The 20,896-nt window shown below is 42.8% G+C and overlaps 1 protein-coding gene across 1 annotated transcript; it reads right to left on the bottom strand.

Annotated features, from left to right (window-relative positions):
* Window positions 1–2,327: 2,327 nt before the first annotated feature.
* On the bottom strand, window positions 2,328–10,396 carry LOC109404650 (uncharacterized). Its single transcript, XM_019677570.3, has 3 exons — window positions 9,941–10,396; window positions 5,157–5,267; window positions 2,328–5,067 (listed from the first exon to the last, which is right to left on the bottom strand). The coding sequence occupies exons 2-3, from the start codon at window positions 5,248–5,250 to the stop codon at window positions 3,410–3,412; spliced, it is 1,752 nt and encodes a 583-aa protein (XP_019533115.2). The 5' UTR covers window positions 5,251–5,267; window positions 9,941–10,396; the 3' UTR covers window positions 2,328–3,409.
* Between the last annotated feature and the right edge of the window lie 10,500 nt (window positions 10,397–20,896).

Raw genomic sequence — 20,896 nt, 5'->3', positions numbered from 1 at the left:
TAAGCGAATAAAATAAGTAGGTGCTTATTGCATGCGCATCTAGCACGAGAGCGCTTTGCCTATCATAACGTACTATGTAGAACAACAATGAACAAACATCGAAAGATGAATAATTGACACTTTAGTAACACACAGCAGTGAAATGTAGGGTCTGTGACCACTTGGACACCCACTTGCTGCCTATTTTTGGCACTTGATGCTGCGATTCAAGTGAATCGGTTCAAAATTGACCGCGTTATAGCAGCAAGTGACCAAATTAGGTCCCCCAGCCCAAATGGTCCCTGATCCTATCTCCAAAAAAATGCAGTAATGTTTTCGTTAATTGCATAAGGCTTTCCATATATTCACCTTCCATAAATGCTTACGTGATGAATGAATGACCGCTTGGGTCTCAAATTTAGCTATTCTACTATATAACTTAAGTTACAAAGTACCTGGTATTGGAAAATGTGAGTATTGGTAAAGGCTTTGGTCGCTTTGGTTGGAAAAGGGGGTTTGCTTCTGCAAACCTGAGCGTCTGCTCTTCAATTTAGAAGCGTCTCACAACAGCGTCTGCTTCCAAACGTTAGAGGCGGCTCACCAACGTCCAAATGCCAGTGAAGCACTCTACACACCAAATTTTTTGAAACGCTTCCAGCACAAAAAAAAATCAGCAAAATAAATTGCTGAATTTCAGCAATTTTTTTGCTGAATTTCAGCACAACGTTGCTGATCAACTGTCAAAATTGCTGGATGGTTCAGCAAGTTGAAAAATAATTGCTGATATTCAGTAAATTCGCATTGCTGAATAAAATCAGCACAAAAAATCAGCAAAGTTTGCTGAATACCAGTAAACAAAAATTTGGTGTGTAAGCTCAACTGTGATTGGTTGAATGAGCAGGTTGAGGGTTAAGGACTGATTCTTCAATTTCAGCGTAACCAACGTGACCGATGAAGATGAACGCTGTCCAAAGCACGATGTCAAGATCGCCATAGAAGTCCTAAACGCTCAGATATATCAGGAGGAGGAACTCAGACCAACGATTGAAAAGTTCAGCGCTTTTCAGCTGATGAACGGAAATGGGTTACCTTCAAGAACATGGCTATTCGTAGTAACTTTTTCAACACTGCCTCGTCACAGCCAAAGATCTTCTTAGTAGATGGAGTCCTAAATCAACCACGTCCAAATTAAAAGACGGCCCTACTCCGACATTGTCAACGTTGCCTCTCAAGCCTGAAACTCTCCGTCATAAAAAAAAATATACAGGACCGGTGATCACCACGGTACCGCTTATAGCGACTGAAGCAATTGTTTCTGGATGAGAGCCAGCTCGAAGTAACCCCTCTAGGGAAATGCTGGATTACAGTAAAAGCAGCCTTCAACAACGTAGACGTACGTGAAACGGAGTCGATGGAGCAAATGGTGTGCAAGTAGTTGTTTATGGAAGAAGAACACAGTACGGGCGGTGATGCTGCAGCAATAAACCTGGCAGAACATTACAAGCAGAAGCGGGAACAGCTGTAAGCTGACCCACTACATTTGGGAGTAAAAACGCCACCTACAAGAAACGGAGTGTGATGACATGGAATTGAGCTGCCAATCTATAGAAATACTGTAATTCTAGCAGAAGCTTAATGCATTCTGCAACAGCAGAAGCCGAGATGTGCAGATATAAGAACTAGAGCCTCTCGATGGATGCATGCATGTAGTACTTTGATGAGCACCTGAACAGGGTCATGTCATGGAGCACGTAGGTATATGGGACCAAGGCAAATGGGGGGAGACACTAACATCAATCAGTGCGACAGAGGATGGAAATAAAACAAGCAACAAAGAAGGCGCGGTGATAACTCTTTATCCCAACTGGTAACAGATAATGACATGATCTCGAAAAATTTTGTTGCAGACAAAACGGAACCTGATTTTGTTGCGTACTTTTCAACTCGTGAATAATCAATTATTACCAACCCAAAATCGAAACTTTTTGATGGTACATCTTCAGCAGCGTTACAGTGTTTTCCGACTCGAAGTTACCGCTCAAAAATCACAATACAAGCCTTAAAAATCTCTAAACTCTTTGTCCTATTTTGTTCAAGTTGGGACAAACCTATGTCGCATTTGGTAGAATGTCGCATCAAATTCAGGTTGCGACATTGTCGTTATTGTTGCGCGAATTTTGATTCACTGTGTGAAAATCAAGTGAAGTGAACATGTAATGCTCTGTTCTCAACATTCCATATGGTTTGTTTTCCGAAGTAGTAAGCCGAAGAAGAAGAACGAGACTTAGTTCGAACAATTGGTATTTAGGATGGAAAGTCTGTGATAAGGGTATAAGAATACAAAAAAGTATTTTTCTAAAAATATATATTTAAATACATAAATTTGATACAAATTATACATTTCATTTTCATATCTTTTCTTGTTTTATGATTAAAAGTGACATTTTATTTCTACCAAATAATAGCTAAAGTGTAGGGGTTCAGTAGTACTTTTTAGGTTTAATTTGTAAGTAGTGATTCAAGATCAGTTCTGAAAGTTGGGACAACTTTGTGGAAAGTAATGATTATTTATTTTGTTGCAGTTCATCACTAATAGTTTGATGTTTTTGCTTTAAGATTATTAAAAATTTAAGACAAATATAGCGAATAGATTAAAGTCAATTTTATAGGGGTATTGGGCGCCACAAATGCCCGCTCTATCACCTAGTTTTATATCCCGGTGATGGCATCAAAGATATAACAGTTGATTTGAAATTTCTCAAATTTCCTCGTTAGGTCCTAATTAACTGTGGTACTTATAGGAAAAAGTAATAAATTAAAAAGATACCTTCTTCTCACGTTCACTGTTGCTTCTAAAAATACATAAAACAGAAGGTAAATCCTTTCCTTTGCCGTATTATACAAAAATATATATCACAATTCCGAAACATGTTTCCTTACGTGCTATACGAGTCTATTACAATCGTTTTCTGTACTTTTGCAACAGCTATTTTCTCACCAATCACTTTCGCTGTACTACAATCTTCCCTGAAGATAAAAGTTGTTTTCAACTGTTTGTCCTTTTATTGTTGCATTAAACAGTTCAGTTAAAATCTAGGTTATCATATATGGACTGATTTCTCCCTCTTTAAACCTCTTATCTTGTTCCTTCTCATTATCGGTCACTGCACTTTTCAGGACTTGTTTACTTAAAAAAATAACAACTGACAAAAATGCTATCTTTCGCGTTAATAATTAGCAATAAATATTTCATATACTTCCACTCAGCTCATAAAACGGACAGCGTTCCAACACTCGTTCCCATTGTTTGCACTTTAGGACCTATATCTCAGTCACCACTATTCATCAGCGATTAGTGCTCTCATCACAATAGACGTTCATTACCGTACTAGATCTCGCGGACGGCCAGTGCCGAGGGGTTCGCCCTGTATCACTGTGCCGCGGCTGTGACACCAAATGCGCTGCCAGTGGTATTGGAAATCATCATATTCTTGATAGTGGCCACTTCCGACTCCAGCCGGGCCAATTTCGACTGGAGATGGATGTTTTCCTCGGCCTTTTTGCTGATGACGACTGATGCTGGGATTGAGGTAATCTTACCGCCGATGATGTTACCGGTAGTCGGTGAGACCGAGGTGGATGGGGGCGATGATGGAATAGGTACCATCATCTTCTGCTCGGCTTTTGTGGGCCACTCGGTGGAAATGCCCGAGTCACGTTCATCCGACGAACCACCGTCGCCATCGTCCCAAGGAGAAGATGATCGAATCTGGGGTTCTTGTTTGATGTTCTGTAGTGCGAGAAGAGCCGTGGCTGCGTCCTTGTCGCCCAGGTGCGACTTATGCCGCAGTTTTACCGGCAGGCTGTTGTTGTGATCGTGCATGTGTTCGCGATCGTGCTCGTCATCACCGGAACTACTGTGACTGCTGTTGGATCCAGTACCGTTGGACGTTTCGTATGGTGAAGGTGCCCGCCGGCTAAGGTTGAGCACGTTTGCGGTGAGTAGTGCATTGATCTCTCGCGGTGGCGATGGGTACAGGTTGGCCGAGTAGCTGACCGGATAGTTGGGAATTGTGTAGGGCGAGGAGTACGGATGGTGCGAGATATGTGGTCCACTGATGTGAGAGTTCGACGATCCGAAGGTAGGAACCGGTAACACAGGAACATCGGTCCGATCCAAGTTGCGCTCACGGTCACGTTCACGTTCACGGTCACGATGCTCGGCAAGCTGTTCGCTGCGATGGTCGTCATGCTCCATGAGTTCGACTCTAGCGAGCGGGCTGCGGATAGTTGTTTCATGCTTATTACTATCACACCGACTGCTACCGTTGCTGGTTAGTGGTTCATACTCTCGGTAGATGGCGGCGGGTGAATGGTGACTGTAGTGGGAACTAGTATGCTGAATTGTGATTTGTTGAAGCTGCGATGCGATTGATTGTGGCGGAGGGGGAGATTCAATGTTGGGATTGGGGTGAATGACTGCTGCCTGCTGGGATTGCTGCTGTGGCTGCTGAGTAGGATGCTGTTGGGATGGTTGGATCACATTTGGTTGCGATAAAGGCTGATGTGAGTGTAGCGACGGTATTTGTGGTCCTTGTTGCGGAGTCAACGGTGACTGGGGAACTGTAGGCCTCGCAAGAGGGAATACTATTGGCGGAGTGCTGTTGATTTTGACTCGTTTGGTGGAGCTGAGAACTTGCTCATTGGTGGGCAGCGTAGCCATGATTTGATCAACGCTAACCAAATTTTCTCCACAAATGTTGTATTTGTTTTTGATAGCATCTAACTGTGCTTTCAGTACGTGATTTTCCTTGGTTAACTCGACTACGCGTTGCTCCAGAACCATGTCGTTGAAGCGACGCTTTTCTCGGGATCGTTTTGCTGCCTCATTATTGCGTCGTCGTCGATCCCAATAGCTGTCGTCTTTCTTGTTGTCCGGTATAAACTCACGTTGCTTGCGCTGACTGAACAAGTCTTTGCGCTTGAGATGACCCGACAGATCATAGCCATTACCATTGTAGTCCGATTCGGGGCTAGCTGGACTGGCCCGTCCCGTTGAGCTGTTACTCATCAGCAAGGCACTGTGTGCTGTTAGAGAAAAGAAAAGCATAAAAGTAATTGATTAGTATCGATCCGTACGTACTCAACAACGGGTGTTCAATGTTGAGCTGACTTACCAGGCATATTGGAGTTGTTATGATTCTGGCCTGGTATTTCACCGTTAATTGGCGAACCGTTTTGTGGTCTTGATACAAAATCCGCAACCATCATAGTTCGTCTTAGTGCATCTGCAATGAGCGTAGGAATGACAGAAATACAAACAACTTGATTAGTGAAAACGTGCAACGAACTGCGCCGTGAGAACTTTGCGGCAAATTCAAATGCATGCACGCGCTCGCTCATACACACACAACCATACCACAAATCTAGTACTACACTCGGAACAACGACAAACGACGGCAGGGCAGGAGGTGCTTGAATAGGAGGCAATCAGTGAAGTACTAGATTGAAAGTAGTGAGCTGGATTTTTGTATGGTGAGATGATCAGTTCTCCGTTTCCGCAATAAAATGGTGCAAACAGCTTGGGTTATATGATTTCTTGCCTAATTTGATGCTGTTTGAGCAAAAGTTTGGGTAACTGTGTTGTTGTATTATTTATTTCTTGTAACTTCAACAACACAGTTACCCAAACTTTTGCTCAAACAGCATCAAATTAGGCAAGGAATCATATAACCCACGCTGTTTGCACCATTTCATTGCAGAAACGGAGAACTGATCATCTCACCATACAAAAATCCAGCTCACTACTTTCAATCTAGTACTTCACTGATTGCTTCCTATTGCTATTGATACGTCGGTATGGGGAGGAGGCTGGCCGGGTGCTGAACTCAAGCAGAGTGTTTTGTAATCAATAGTGGGATGCACGTGAAGCCGACATGTGACAATGTGGATTTGCTACATCCTCCGGTTGGAGTATAGATATGCATAACTACACGGCACACACATGCACTTGTTAAGCGAGTGCCTGAAGCATGTGCCTGTTATTGATTTTATCGTGCCTTCCAACACCCCCTCGTAGTTCTCGGTCGTCACGTATCTGGCGTATCTATAGCCTGTCTACTCCCACCGAATGGTGACTGGTTAGTCAATAGATTGCTAGTCGACGGCGTCGCGTCATCAGGCGGGCGCGTTTGCCTACTAGGTATGAGTTAGACGCGGTAACTGTAGATACTACGGCAAAACAAGATTAGATGAACGAACGACGAAGACGACGACGGTGCCGGTGGTGACGGCAGGCCTTTGGAGCAGCGGTGATGGCGCGATGACGCTGACGACGACATGCGGGAGCGAAACGTGCGCTTACGCAAGGAATGTGTTTTTGCGCGATTTTTTTTCCGTTTCGGTGGCGATTGGGTTTCCTGTTGTGATGCGTTTGTTAGGTGAGAGCATGGGAGGCGTTAATCAGGCGGGCTGTTCTTGTTTTAGGGGATTTACTCGATGTTCCGGGAGGTTAGGCTTCCAGTAATGAACGAATTTCGCACGAATTGCTGGTTATTATGAATCATTTCTGAAATTGGGAATTTCGTATCTTATCGCTACAAGTTGGTGGCGGAATTATTTGGTGCATTTTTTTTTTGTGTTCTGGTAGGTTCATTCCCCCCGAATTCATTTCACAACAGATGTGTGCTATCATATTCCTGTTGTTGCAGGTTGATGCAAATATTTGTTTGGAACCATGATTTGTGCATTTTGGAATGGTAAACAGGTGACTGCACTGATAAGAGTTGCCTTCGGACTGCTTTTTTTTAGCAATTCCGTGTGAATTGTGTTTTTGTGTGTTCGATAGCTTTGATGAAATTTTAAATAGTTGCGAATAAATAAAACAATACGTTTTGTGTACATCTTGTTATTGGCTTAGTGAAATAGTTATTCTCTATAAATAAGGCCGTTACAAATATTGATTTGACTTTTTGTCCCACCACTCTTTGGCTGGTCGAGGGGGGGGGGGATAAACATTATAAAGCATTTAATCTGAAAAATATTAAAAATTCAACAGATTTGTTAAAGATTTTTTGGCAAGACCCGATATTTTGATAAATATTTTTTTATCTGCCCCCTCAAAATGCAAAATCCTGCCAAAAATTTTTGAAGGGGGGTAGACAAAAAGTCAAAATTAAATTTGTATCAGCCTAACATGGAAAACGCAGTCCCTTAACAAAAAAGAAAATTTTGTAGTAAATGCTTTTTTCATCAATCTGTTATTGTTTATTAATTTTTTTACATCAAATCATGTACATACTAAGAAGTAAACTGAAAATTTTCAGTAAAATGTATAGAGGCCATTGAATTCAATGTTATGGCAGTAGATACGCCATTGAAGCTATATATATAAAATTTTGTGTCTTCTCAATAAAGCATTGCGATATTTGGTTCACTGGAAGATATCAGTATGGTACATAACAATATGTAAAAAAAATAAGAAAATATTTGATAATTTCTCTCCATTGTCCACATAGCATCTGCTGTTCAGTTGCACTCATGCTAGATAATAACTCAAAATATTGTAAGTTTTAGAATAATTATTTGAATAATTTATTCATGATACTCACTGCAAGTGGATAACCATTCTCAAATTTATTACGGATCTATAAAATGAGGAAGCACGTAAATGAATAGAAGCAATAGTTTGTTTGTCTCATTTTTGAATGGAACAAAACTATTTATTACATGTACATATTTCTAAGATTTAAAACATACATACACGTATAAGTTGAGTTTAAGTGTTAAAATATTATATACGCCATTACTATTATAAATTTAAGTATTGAAATGTTTTGAAAAATCACGTAAAACGATTGTGAAAGTTTTTAGTTTTTCAGTGATTTTTCAAATGAGTAATTTTTAGTTTCTATTGGTAACACATATCTTTGATGTTAACTGCAATTAACTTTCTTCTTATTTAGGTTAAGTATGACCCCAACATAACAGAAGTATTTTGAAATCAAATAAGTAATTGACGTCGTCAATAATACAAATTTAGGTTTATCATAAGATGACATCATCAATTAATATAAAGCATGATTCAAGGTAAATTTCCAATTACGTAGTATAGCTCATTTGGTCATGTGTACGTATTATAGAATAGCTCAGCACAATCATCGTTTGATTCACCAGAACAGAATCAAAGCGCAAAAGAGTCCTGTTGACAAACAAAATTATTAATAATATGTCTGATGGCATTATTGCGCCTTACGCCGCCAACAATAACAGACGAAGTAGGCATCGGGTGCAAAAAATGTAAACATCATCCGAATTGCGCTCACTTGAGATTCCCACAGTTCCATTAAACTCATCACCCACCGCCATGACACAACAAACAGACGAAGCAGGCTCTGTTTTTATCGTACACTGCAATCTGCTGACATGCGCCATCCCATCGGGAATGCAATAAGCAGGCCGTTTTAAGTTTGTAGTGGCACACGTGTAGTCAATTTCGTAGACTCGTGTTTCCCCTTAGTAGCGTCCTTACACCATCAAAAGTATAATCATGGCAACGTTCTGCAACAGCTCACAAACAAGCCTATACATACGTGACAACCCTTCACGAATGTGGTTCAACTATTTCACCATCCCATCCAATAGTCACTGAGTGTATCATTTCACCTGTTCCCGAATGGCGGCGGATGACGCAATGTTTTTCGATTAAGTTCGGAAGAGTCACGTTACACCACCACAAGTCACATTTCGCAAGATATCCGCGCCCACCTCACTTCGCTGTTCGCATCGTTTCATCGTTTTAGAACCCCATTGTGTTGTGTTCTGAGCAGAAAACGTGTACCACGAGGAGCGGGCCGCGTGCCTTCGCTCTGTTACGCCATCGCCACCATCATCATCATTATCATCATCATCATCATCGTCGTCGCCGTCGTCGCGATCAACAGCATCGGCGCAATTTCGCTGGTTTGTTATTGTCAGAGTCGGAAAACACGCTTGCCGCGACGGAGTTCTCCCAGTACCGCTGGCTTCGTGCTGAAGGAGCTCCTCGCCCCGATTGACATGGTTTCTCTTATCACTTGAATGGGCGCTTGCTTAGGCATCTAATCACAAGTTGTCCACGAGATCCCGTATTAGGTAACATCCCTTCACTATCTCACTCCATTAACAAGTTCATCACCATTGCCGACCGACGGGCCACAACCTATTTACACATTGGCAAATGACGTCTCAGGAAACCGCGAGCCGCCTGTCCATGGTATTCGGGAAAAACACTGAGTCACTGTTCGATTTGATTTCTAGGAACTCATGCAATAGTCTCTGAATTGTTCTTAGCTCAGGTGCTGCAGTTCATACACTCACACCAACGTGCACCAGGCAGTTGAATCACATTTTCAAGGGTTCATGCCACTTCATGGACGGGTTCATGGACGAAGGTCACGGGGATGATGAAATATTGTTCTGAACTTGTAAAACTCTGAGCTTGCGAATTTATGATCGGCCATGGACTCTCTTGCACATTTTGGGTCAATTGAGTTTCCTACTAATTATCAAGTAATGATGAATTCTTCAGGAGATTCCAAGAACTTCTCATTACCTGATATATTCCTAGAGAACCCGTTGAACCAAAAATGATGAGAATGCATGATGAGTCATAAATTTTCCAATCTCATACTTGTCAACCCTCTAAACATCGTCAGAAATGCGCACCACCCCCAGCCAGCCACCCAACCGTTCTCGAGTCCACGAGTCTTGATTTTTGCGCTGCTGCACCAGGACTCGGGGTCAAAGAATCTTCGATGGAAACTGCATGTAGCACACTCCATTTAACTGCCTTTGTTGTCTGCAAGAGTGCGCCGGTTCACAGAACTCTCCAAAAATATACAACACACATACCACACACTTGGCCGCTGTCGCCGCCGCCGCAAGAACTCTCTAAAAAGCGAACAACAAGGGTAACACTCACTGTCTAACAGCCTGTCTGGACGGGGTCGTTGGGGGACAAGGGCCTCCAAAATATAAAATGCGCTGTTTTTTCTGCTTTGTTCTGCACTCTCTGTTGTAATCCTTTCTGCTGATTCGGTGTTCTCGTTCTGATTTAACCTCGATACACTAATGTTCTGCGCTAACGATAGCACTTTTTTTCACCGTAATTCTCTTCAACACAGTAATAGTTTCTTTTCCCTCCGGTGTAGCTGTTTATTCGTTGCTTACAGCGACCTTAAAATTTTACACAAAAAAACGCGCAATCAAAATAAATTGAACTTTACGAACTTGCGAAACGCGCGCACTTGTCTTGTGACCGAGATTTGCCAGAGACCACGAAGCGAAGGAGCTCTAGCGATTGGCGTGCTCTCTCGAAGCGAGTATATGTAAGACTAGCTCGAACGGCTCCCGGAAAGGTACCATGAAGTGTCGAACTCGCGCGCGATACTGTGCTTCCCCCCGAGCAGGCCTGTGTCAGTGTGTGAGTCGGTTGTTGGCCAGACACGAATGAGCGCAGTCGACAATGACGAAAACTACGGTCGTCTGCAATATACATAGCGAGCAAGCGAGCGATCCAACCCGACCAGAGGGAGAATGAAGTAATACTTTTCCATCCCATGTTTTGATGCTGAAGTTCAACGGCGACGCCAGCAACCAACGCAACGGAACGGGTGCGCGCGGTCGGTGAGGCGTAGGACTCCCGGTTATGTATCGGGGAGTTTCTCTTGTGGACTCGTTCGCTCGAGCTCCCGTCTTTGCCCATTTTTCACTGCACTCTGCCTACAACTGAACGTTGGCGCAATGATGACGGACGGCGCGCGGTGGAATAGGCCAGCGGCGGTGCGTCTCTGACCCACAACCGGAGAAATTGACGCAATACAGAGAATCTAGGTAGTCGTCCCTGTTACCGCCCCACCGCACGGCTTACCTACCTACTGCGTTCTAAGTTGACTCTCACTTTGGTTGGCGCTAGCCACCCATCTTCTATTTACGTTGCAAATCTACGCTACTTCGTTTCACTTTTGATGCCTAGTCTGCTTTCTACGCCGCATGAACCCCCTTTTCCGATTAGTATCGGAAAATCATCCCATCGACGCTAACGACGCGTAAAAGTGCAAATCATCCAGACGACTCCCCCCATTCTGTCTGGATAGAATTGGCTAACCACCGCGGTAAAGATGGGGGTTAGCCGTCGATAAAGGGGAAATGTAAAGGGAAAATGTAAGGATCAGTTAAATACGACGTTACAACAGAAGTTATAACACAAACTGATATGTATATTATAACTGTGCCATAATGTTGTAACTAAGTTTGAATGCACCTTTTTGATTTTACCGTAAAAATTTCTAAAATATATTAAAACTTCTAATAAGTAGAAAACCCGTTGTGATTGGGTACTATTTAGTAGTTATCAGAGTATGTTGATGTGTCAGTGTAGAAACAATCGTTACGCGGAAACGCATTCGGATCGGAGTTAAGCGTACAGATATATGGAAACGCATGGTTGGTGGTAGTTTCTCAGGGTTTCATCACACACTTCACAGCAGCAATGGAAGCAAATGGAGGAGCGTGGTAGTTAATCAGTAGGTTGATGCGCGTAAAAGTTTAAACGTCGTAAGGTAAGCTTAATCTGTCCAAATGTGGATATTCTCGCTTCTGTTTCGATTCGTTGTTGAACTTGGCCGCTGCTATCCATTGAAATAACAGTCAGAATTTCTATAATACGGTACCACCCATGGCAATTTTACTGTTTTTTTTGTGAGTGGTTGGCCATACAATCAGCTAGCTACACTCTGTAAATCTACAGAATATGTAGAGAGATACTTGAGACACTGTGGAGCGTAAAGTGTGTGACGCCGTATTATAGGAATTCCGACTGTACTCTGTAAACTTTCCTACAAGTTTAGTTGGTTACAGTGTATCAAACAATTGTCCGTACAGCAGATTTTTTGTCAAAATAATGTTTCATTCAAACGTTTATAACTTTTTTATGCGTCAATCAAAAACGTTGAAAGTTTGACTAATCATGAATCATATATTAATGCTCCATTGGTAAAATTTTGAGCGAGATCGAATATGTTTTCTGAGAGCTTTATAACAGTTAGTAAAACTTATAAGATTTTTGAACACATTTTTAAAACATTATATCTCAATATGTACTGGATGATTTTTTTTTTCAATTTTTTTGTGTTACATCTTATACCTAAGGCTTTCATATGCAGCTATGTTTGGGGTTTTATATTCACTACAAAAAATATGAAAAATATGCTTATGTAGTTGACGATATTTAAAAATTTACCATATTTTACACATATGGTATGGTAAACGTTTTCCACCAATAAAAGTGTAATAACTGAACGAAAAATCCATAGGACCTACTCATGTTGTTTAGTAGGTCCTGCATAAAAATATTACATTAAGAGAGTTTAAAAAAGTTGAAAACACTTGGCACTTTTATTGATCAAAATATGATAAATTTCCAAATGCAACATATACAAATTTTTCATTTTTTTCTAGTTAATATAAAACCTTAAACTGAGCTGCATATGAAAGCCTTAGGTATGAGCTGTAGCCGGGGCCCGTGGCGTAGTTGGTCATACGTTCGCTTCATATGCGGATGGTCATGGGTTTGATTCCCAGCCCCGGCACTTGCAATTTTTCGTCAGTTGCTTTTCCCCCGAGAGCAACTGACACTGACCCTCTTCTGAGCCCCATGGCTCAAACGGACCCGGATACCTGGACATCGGCGAACTGCTACTCATAATGGACCCCCAATCGGACTGGAAAGGAACAACGGCCATCCGTCATCATCCTTGTGCTCATCATTCTACTAGGTATAAAGTAGAAAAAGTGAAAGCAGCAGAAAGGCAACCAGTTCGATAAAGTAGAATTGAATCTAGGCGCTGTACAAAATGTAAGTGCAGCTGTCAATTGAAATTGCTCACGTAGTGCCCCAGTGGACAATAGAGCTGTAAATTAGTTTAAGTGATCAAGAATAAAAAAAGGTATGAGCTGTGACATAAAAAAAATTGAACTTATTCGATCTCGTTGAAAATTTTAGCAATGGAGCTTTAATGTATGCAGAGCCGTAGCGTGGTCCCATGGCGCCCTTGGCAAGCATCCAGATTTGCGCCCCATGACAGTTGGACACTGTTAATTTGGAAAAGCTTGTAGTTATTTTTTTTCGGAGTTTATTTAAAAATTGGATTTTAGTGTTTCGAAAAAAACAAATTCTCCCCGATTTTTGGAACAGGAATGATGCATAAATTTACTCAAAAATCTTAAACTATTTTCATTTTTTTTTTCTTTTCTGGATTTTTTTTCAACTGAATTTTGTTTTCGAAAATACTTGAGTTTCAGTAGTTTTCAAGAGTTCTCAAACGATGAATTCTACCAAATTTGGGCGAATAGTTCAATTGGTTATACCAGAATTTTCCAATAACTATACCAAAGCTTACTTCTGAAATTTGATCAAAATATTTCCCAGAAGATCTGTAATCCTGGATAAATATCAGGAGAAGTTCCTGAAGAAATTTCTACATGGGCTTCTGTTGAAATCTCTGGAGGAATTGCTGCAGGAATATCCGGTGCATATTAAAATCCTGGAGACATTTCAGTAAAAATTTCAAATAAAATTCATGGGGAAATTCCTGGAATATTTCGTAAAGAAATGCCTGAAGGAATGTTTGTAAAATTTGTGGAGAACTACTGGAAGAATTTTTGAACGAATTCCTGCAAAAGTTTCTTAAGAAATCTCATGGAAGTTTTCTAAAAAAATAACTTAACCCTTCAGGACGCGCGCCATTGTAAAAAGTACAACACTATCAAAAAACATCGCTCGTCGTATACAGCACGAGCGCGGTGAAGTTTCGGTTGCTTGATGGCGCGCGTTCTGAAGGGTTAAATGTTTTATGATGAAATTCATATGGCAGGTTTTCTAGCGGAAAACCAAGAGAAATTTCTGAAGAAATTCCAAACTTACTCGAGAAATTTATGAGAAAATACATGAAAGGTTTTCTTGGGAATTATAGCAGAAATTTATGAATCAATCTCAAGTGAACATGGAACAATTTCGGAAGAAATCTATATACGATTTTCTAAAAAAAAATACCTGAAAGAATGTTTGAAGGAATTCTTAGAGGGGATTTCTGAAGGAATCTCTATTGAATTTTCTAAAGGAATCTATGGTGGAATTACTGGTGAAATTTATTGAAGAGTTTCTAAGTAATCGTTATAGATATTTTTTCAGGAATCTATAAAAATTATTGGAGGAAATTTTGGAAAATTTTTAAAGAAATTCATTGAAGATTTTCCAGAAGGACTCCTAGACAAACATTGTAAAATAGTATTGAGAAGTAGAGTTATGAAGAATTTTCGAAGGAATCTGTAGATTCTTGAAGAAAATTTACAAATTTATCCCTGAAAGAATATCTACCGAAATTTCTTAAGGAAACTTAAGGAAAATTGTCTAATCAAATCCTTGGAGAAATATCAGGAGGAACCTTTTCACTAATTTCTTAATAAATTCGAAAATAACTTCCTGAGTTTCTTAAGGAATAAAAGAAAAATTCAATGAATGGGAAGAAAATCTTCGAAAGCAATCATTCCCCAGTGAGAATATTCAGGATTTTTTTGGAACAAACATCACTGTAATTTTGAAAGCATTTTGATTTTGCTTTACTCATTAAAAAGCTAACTTGTTAAGCTTAAAAAATAAAATAGTAGATAAATTCTCAGGTAACATTATGGTAAATGTTCAAAATAAATAAGAATAAACTAAAGAAATTTGAGAATATGGAAAACTAAAGAACATATTACCAATCTTAGATACTGAAAATAGAGAAATCTTGATAACATTCAAGAAAACAATATGTAGCATCATCCTGTTTTCCGCTAGCCTTAGGTCTTTTCGGCGCCCCTCTGATGCTGGTGCCCTTGACGGGGGCCAACCTGCCCAACCCCACGCTACGGCTCTGAATGTATGGGTTATAATTGGTCAAAATTTCAGCATTTTTGATTGACGTATAAAAAAGTTATAAACATTCAAATGAAAAATTCTGTTGACAAACAAATTGCTGTACGGGCAATTGTTTGATACACTGTAGTTAGCCATTCTCTGCAAATCATCCTGGAAGTTTTTGAACTGTGACGGATAATCTGTGCATCAAAAGGAAAATAGGCGTTCACAAGCACGCTTATTTATTTTCCTATTAGGCTTATTACGGTTGTTCTGATTAGTTATGATAGAATAGGAGGCGCCTTCCATAATACAAATTTAAAGAAGTACCTATTTTTGGGTACGGTGAAGACCTTCTACAACTCTATTTCCCCTAGGGTCCATAGAAAAGAATTCAGGGCATTCCCGATCCATAACGGGGCAAGTAAAATTTACTGCAGAGGGCTTCAGGTATGTCTGAGTCGTGGTAGTATAAGAGTTATTTTATTTCAGGCCAAACATTTCTATAGGTCCTAAGTGCAGATGAGAGGCTCTCTTTAAGTCTCCTCTCTTTCGATTCTCCGGAAGATAATCTTCCAGTAGCCCAGGACTCCCATTGGGGATTTCTCCAGGACTTTCTTCCAGAAAATCTCTTAGGGATTCTTCTCGAATTTCCATCAAAGGATCCTTCAGAAATTCCTTCAGAGAGTAGTTTTGCCAAAGGTTCGTCCTGAAGTTTATTTAACGAATTCTCTAGGAGCGAGAGTTGGGAAAACGCCGCCTCAAGAAGCGGAGCGCGGGAATAGAACTGCTGTGCCGTTCTAATGAAAGACGGAAGTTCTACGAGAAGCTCAACGTATCCCGCAACGGCTTCGTGCCGCGAGTCGAAATATGCAGGGAAAAGAACGGAGGCCTCTTGACGGACGGACGTGAGGTCATCGAAAGGTGGAACCAGAACTTCGACGAGCACCTGAATGGCGTGGAGGACGTAGGCACGGGAAGTCACGACAACGGAAGGAACGACTACGCCAATGTAGCAGAGGACGGAAATGAGCCAGCTCCCAGGATGGTATTGCAGCTGAACCCGTCAAAATGGACCCAGAAAAGTTGACCACCTGTCTGCACCGGTTGATAGTCAGGACCTAGGAAACCAAACAGCTACCAAAGGAGTGGAAGAAAGGGGTAATCTGCCCCATCCACATGAAAGGCGACCATTTGGAATGTGAGAGCTTCAGAGTGATCGCCATTCTGAATGCTGTCTACAAAGTACTATCCCAGATCATCTTCCGTCGTCTGTCACCTAAAACAAATGAGTTTGTGGGAAGTTATCAATCCGGCTTCATCGGCAGCCGGTCGAAAACGGACAAGATCTTCACCGTACGGCAAATCCTCCAGAAATGCCGTGAATACCAGGTCCCAACGTATCATCTGTTCATTGACTTCGACAGTATCGACCGCATAGAGTTGTGGAAAATTATGGATGAAAACAGCTCTCCTGGGAAGTTGACTAGATTGATTAAGACAACGATGGACGGTGTGCAAAACTGCGTAAGAGTTTCGGGTGAACTATCCAATTCATTCGAATATCGCCGTGGACTGCGACAAGGTGACGGACTCTCATGCCTAGTCTTCGATATTGCTCCAAAAGATCTAATGCGACGAGCCGGGCTCGACAGCCGGGGTACGATTTTCACAAAATCCGGACAATGTGTGTGCTTTGCGGACGACATGGACATTATCGCCATGACATTTGGAACGGTGGCAGAAATGTGCACTCACCTGAAACACGAAACAGCAAAGTTTGGACTGTTGGTCGGTCCGTGTAGGTAGTAATGTGACGATAGACGGGAGGTACCTTCGAGGTCTACCTTGGATTCTTACTGACGGCTGACAATAATGCTAGCCGTGAAATACGAAGGCACATCATCAGTGGAAGTCGTGCCTGCTATGGGCACCAGAAGAAACTGCGGTCTAAAAAAATTCACCCACGTACCAAGTGCACCATGTACAAGACGCTGATATGACCGGTGGTCCTCTAAGGATACGAGACGTGGGCCATGCTTGAGGAGGACCTGCAAGCACTCGGAGTTTTCGAACGACACGCGCTAAGGACGATCTTCGGTTATGTGCAGCAGAATGGTTTGTAGCGGAGAAGGATGAACCACGAACCGCTGCACTTTACGACGAACCCAGCTTCCAGAAGGTGGCCAAAGTCGGGAGGATCTGGTGGACAGGGAATGTTGCAAGAATGCCGGACAATAACCCTGCAAAGTTGGTGTTCGCAACTGATCCGGTTGGCACAAGAAAGTGTAGGGCGCAGAGAGCACAATGGGCGGATCATGTGGAACGTGAGTGGCGAACATCGGACGTGACCTTTCAGAGATTCATTCAGGATTTTCTATAGAAATTTCTCTATATATTTACTATAGATTCCTTCAGGAATTTCTTTAGAGGTTCTTCCAGAAATTACCCTAGACATTACTACAAGAACTTTTCCATTTCATCAGGGATTTCTCCAGTATTTTCTCGAGGGATTTATCCAATAACTCCTTCAAGGATTTTTCCAAGAACTCCCTAATGGCTTTCTCCCACAACTTCTTCAGGGATTCTTCCAGCAATTCCTTGACGAATTTCTTCAAAAAAGCTATGAGGGATTCCGTCAGAAATTCTTTCAGGGATTCCTGCAGGAGTTTTTTCAGGGATTCCACCAGGAATTCTTTCAGGGATTCCACTAGGAATTCATTCAGGAGTTTCTTCAGTTATTCCTACAGGATTTTTTTTTCTGGGATTCCTCCAGGAATCCGCTTCTTTCGGGAGGAAAAAGCGCCGCCTTGAAGAAGCGGAACGCGAGGGAATAGAACTGCTGTGCCGTTCCCATGAAAGACGGAAGTTCTACGAGAAGCTCAACGCATCTCGCAACGGCTTCGTTTCGCGAGCCGAGATATGCAGGGATGAGGACGGAGGCCTCTTGACGGACGGACGTGAGGTCATCGAAAGGTGAAAGCAGCACTTCGACGAGCACCTGAATGGCGTGGAGGACGTAGGCACAGGAAACCACGACAACGGAAGGAACGACTACGCCAATGTAGCAGAGGACGGAAATGAGCCAGCTTCCACGCTGAAAGAAGTTGAGGATGCCATTTACCAGCTCAAAACCAACAAAGCAGCTGGTAAGGATGGTATTGCAGCTGAACCCATCAAGATGGGCCCAGAAAAGTTGGCCATTTGATTACACTGGTTGATAGTCGGGACCTGGAAAACCAAACAGCTACCGGAGAAGTGGAAGAAAGGGGTAATCTGTCCCATCCACAAAAAAAGCGACCATTTGGAATGTGAGAGCTTCAGAGTGATGACCATTCTAAATGATGTCTACACCATTGTCCGTCGCTATCTCAGAACATTGTCCGTCGTCTGTCACCTTAAGCAAATGAGTTAATGGGAAGTTATCAAGCCGGCTTCATCGACAGCCGGTCGACAACGGACCAGATCTTTACCGTACGGCAAATCCTCCAGAAATGCCGTGAATACCAGGTCCCAACGCATCATCTCTTCATTGACTTCAAAGCGGTATACGACAGTATCGACCGCATAGAGCTATGGAAAATCATGGACGAAAACAGCTCTCCTGGGAAGTTGACTAGACTGATTAAGGCAACGATGGACGATGCGCAAAACTGCATAAGTTTCGCGACGAGCCGGGCTCAACAGCCAGGGTACGATTTTCACAAAATCCGGAGAATGTGTGTGCTTTGCGGGCGGCATGGACATTATTGCCAGAACATCTGGAACGGTGGCAGAAATGTGCACTCGCCTGAAACGCGAAGCAGCAAAGTTCGGACTGTTGGTCGGTGCGTGTAGGTAGTAATGTGACGATAGACGGAAGGTACCTTCGAGGTGGTGGAGGATTTCGTCTTCCTTGGATCCTTAACTGACGGCTGACAACAATGCTAGCCCTGAAATACGAAGGCGTATCATCAGTGGAAGTTGTGTCTACTATGGGCTCCAGAAGATGTGGCGGTCTGAAAAGATTCACCCACGTACCAAGTGCACCATGTACAAGACGCTGATAGGACCGGTGATCCTCTATGGACACGAGACATGGACCATGCTCGAGGAGGACCTTCAAGCACTCGGAGTTTTCGAGCAATGCGTGATAAGGACGATCTTCGGTGGTGTGCAGCAGAATGGTGTATAGCGAAGAAGGATGAACCAGGAACCGCTGCTCTTTACGGCGAACCCAGCATCCAGAGATTGGCCAAAGCCGGAAGGATATGGTGGACAGGGAATGTTGCAAGAATGCCGGACATGATCCGGTTGACACATGAAGGCGTGGAACGCAGAGAGCACAATGGGCGGATCATGTGGAGCGTGACTTGGCGAGCATCAGGCGTGACCGAGGATGGAGAACGGCAGTCACGAACCGAGTATTATGCTGTTTCAGTTTTATATTGAATTAGATTGTAACAGTACCATGAATTAATTGAGATAAAAGTTGTACAGACCACCAGAGATAAATGAATTTCACTATTGGATTACCCCTTGAAATCAATATTTGAATTTGAGTATCTGAATAGCGTAGAACTCACTGAGTTCCCTTGCCACACACCGCAGACCACAAACTAAATGAGTTCCTGAGAGATCTCTGGCGCCAAATTAGAAACCTTTAGCCAAGCGACCATGTGATGATCTACGGGCATCGACCTGTCCAAGTTCTATTCAAGTATCGTTGACCCGACCTGCCTTTGAATATCTTCGGGTGGGCAATGAATTGGAAGCTCGGATCAACTTTGGGGAAAGGGGATGCTTTCTCCCGACAATTAAGGATTTTGGTGTGCGTGAAGGCGAATTTTAGTTCTTCGCGAAATTAACTTCGTTAATTTCACGTAATATCCGGGGACGAATATTTTTAGAACTCGCGCTTTATCTGAGGACCTTGAGACTTTGCTCGATCACTTCGTTCAGGTCCGCGGAAGAGTCGAGAACGGTCCGAGCAGTAATTCGCGCCGTGGTGTGTTCAAGAAGTTAGTTTAGCTAGGCAAGTAAAGTGCATAGTGCAATTTTGGCGGTTTTCTGGTGCGAGCGTAGACTTGCGGATAAAGCGATTTGTGGCAAGTTGCGGAAGCCCGGCACACCACCACCCCCCGTTTTAAGAACGACCGTTTTCGTCCCGCCTTCCTGCTACGAAGACGTGTACCCGGCGGTACACGTGGCCGGAGAGGGCAGCGCACGTTATTCCCGCGCCCTAGGCAGGGCAGTAGCAACGGGTCCGGCTTTGAGCCGGCCATCGTCAATTTTGAAAGTGTCCCGAGTGGAAACCAGCGTCCAAAAAGTTTTTTCGTTCGGATTCGATCCGGCGACGACCAGCGTGGCAAGCACGACCGAGTCCACTACACCACCGGCGGTGACGATCGTCGGTGCGACGGCCGTACCCCGTCGAGAAGACCACAGATCCCCGTGGGAGGCGCCGTTTGAGAACGGCCACAGCAGCATAGTCGAGTAGGAGATTCCCACCAGGAGTCAACGGGAGAGCGCGTGTTGCACGCGCGCAGAATTGCACCGTAGCCGCAAATGCCCCCACGAAGTACAGCGTCCAAACTGTAAGTAGCATGCATGCTTTTCTTTTCCCATGCGCATGGTGAGATCTTGCCCCTAGCCTTAGCCAATCTAGCTAGCGTGGCCGCTGCAAATTAGCCTCTACCGTTAGCCATACGCGTAAGCGCCCGGCAGTAGGCTGCAGCATAAAATTTGACTTGCCCCTTGGCAAATGAACACCGCACCGCACATTTTTTGAGTACCGCACAAATGAACTTGAGCTAGTGAGTGAGAGGGGAATGAAGTAGAATAGGCCTAGAATAAGTACACGTGAATTCGATGTCGATAAAGCAGGAGTGTAAATATAGATAAGATGCTGAATTGGTTCCAATAAATGGGTTTTAGTTACACTGCAACACCAATGTATTTGAACACTAATGGGAGAAGTCTGAAGCGGTAGATTTAGAG

The sequence above is a fragment of the Aedes albopictus genome, unplaced genomic scaffold (assembly GCF_035046485.1).
Source record: "Aedes albopictus strain Foshan unplaced genomic scaffold, AalbF5 HiC_scaffold_381, whole genome shotgun sequence".
Classification (NCBI taxonomy): domain Eukaryota; kingdom Metazoa; phylum Arthropoda; class Insecta; order Diptera; family Culicidae; genus Aedes; species Aedes albopictus.
The sequence above is the reverse complement of the archived record's forward strand: the minus strand, read 5'-3'. Positions and strand labels throughout refer to the sequence as shown.